General features: G+C 41.5%; 1 gene segment (V, D, J or C); it reads left to right on the top strand.

Annotated features, from left to right (window-relative positions):
* Positions 1–375: 375 nt before the first annotated feature.
* LOC116906253 lies at positions 376–832 on the top strand. The segment is given in 2 exon segments: positions 376–421; positions 504–832. Coding segments are annotated over 2 exon segments (375 nt in total).
* Positions 833–1206: the final 374 nt, after the last annotated feature.

Below are 1206 nucleotides of genomic sequence, written 5' to 3'. Positions count from 1 at the left end.
ATGTATATGAAAGAAGATTGCACGATTTCGGATTCTTTGCAGTTTTTATTAACTATTATTCTCATCACTTCCACCACCTGAAAATCAATAGTTTTTCTCCTACAAAGAAAAATGAAAGATTAAGTTTGATGTCACATCCACAGGGTTTGCACAGGTCTCAGGATAGGATACTTTCTCGGTCAGGATTAGCCTTTGGACTGAAGCATCCTGCTACCTTCATCTCTAGCTGGACTAGGTGCATATATAAGAATGATGCTGCCTCGTGAATATGTAAATCATGTAAGACTATTGTGTTAAATACAGGGTTAACCACACCAAAGAACAGCATATGATCATTGTCTTCTCAACCGTCACTTAGCACACAAGGTCCTCACCATGATATGGAGCTGGATTGTGTTCTTACTGGAAGTAGCAGTTGCCAGTAAGTGTGCCCATATTTCAGATTTGAAAATGGGACATTCATTCACGTGGCACTGACATTCACTCTTTTCTTCTCTCCACAGTTGTCCACTCCCAGGTCCAGCTGCAGCAGTCTGGGGCTGAGGTGTCGAGGCCTGGGGCATCAGTGAAGGTGTCTTGCAGGGCTTCTGGCTACACCTTCACTAGCTACTATGTGGAATGGGTGAAGCAGAAAAACAGACAGGGACTGGAATGGATTGGAAGAATTTATCCTGGAAATGGTAATACTGACTACGCCCAGAAGTTCAATGGCAAGGCCACACTGACTACAGACACATCCTCTAGCACAGCCTTCTTGGAGCTCAGAAGCCTGACATCTGAGGACACGGCTGTCTATTACTGTGCAAGACACAGTGGTGTGACCACATCCTGAGTATGTCAGAAACCCTGGAGAAGCAGGCGTTTCTCTCTGAGTGACGTGACAGAAAAGATTAGCTTGAAGATTTACTCAGAAAGAGCAGGAGCTTAGTCTATCACTTAACAGGCTTATATGGTGTTTGTAAAATTTTTAAAAGGCTGTTTGAGAAAGAATGGATGCTGATTCAGGATCCTCCTGTCTACATCTTTTATCAGTGATCTCTTCCATTATTATTCTTCTTTAATTAAGCAATTGATAAACTGCATCAATGCATTACGATATGAATATCTTTTAAACCTAAGTTAGCAAAACCTCTGTACAAACTATAATATGAATTTGGCCAGTAAATCCAAATCAACAACACTTGAGCAAACAAAAACCCCTTTCAT

This window comes from Rattus rattus, chromosome 7 (assembly GCF_011064425.1).
Source record: "Rattus rattus isolate New Zealand chromosome 7, Rrattus_CSIRO_v1, whole genome shotgun sequence".
NCBI lineage: Eukaryota > Metazoa > Chordata > Mammalia > Rodentia > Muridae > Rattus > Rattus rattus.
This window is presented reverse-complemented; position numbering and strand designations above follow the sequence as displayed.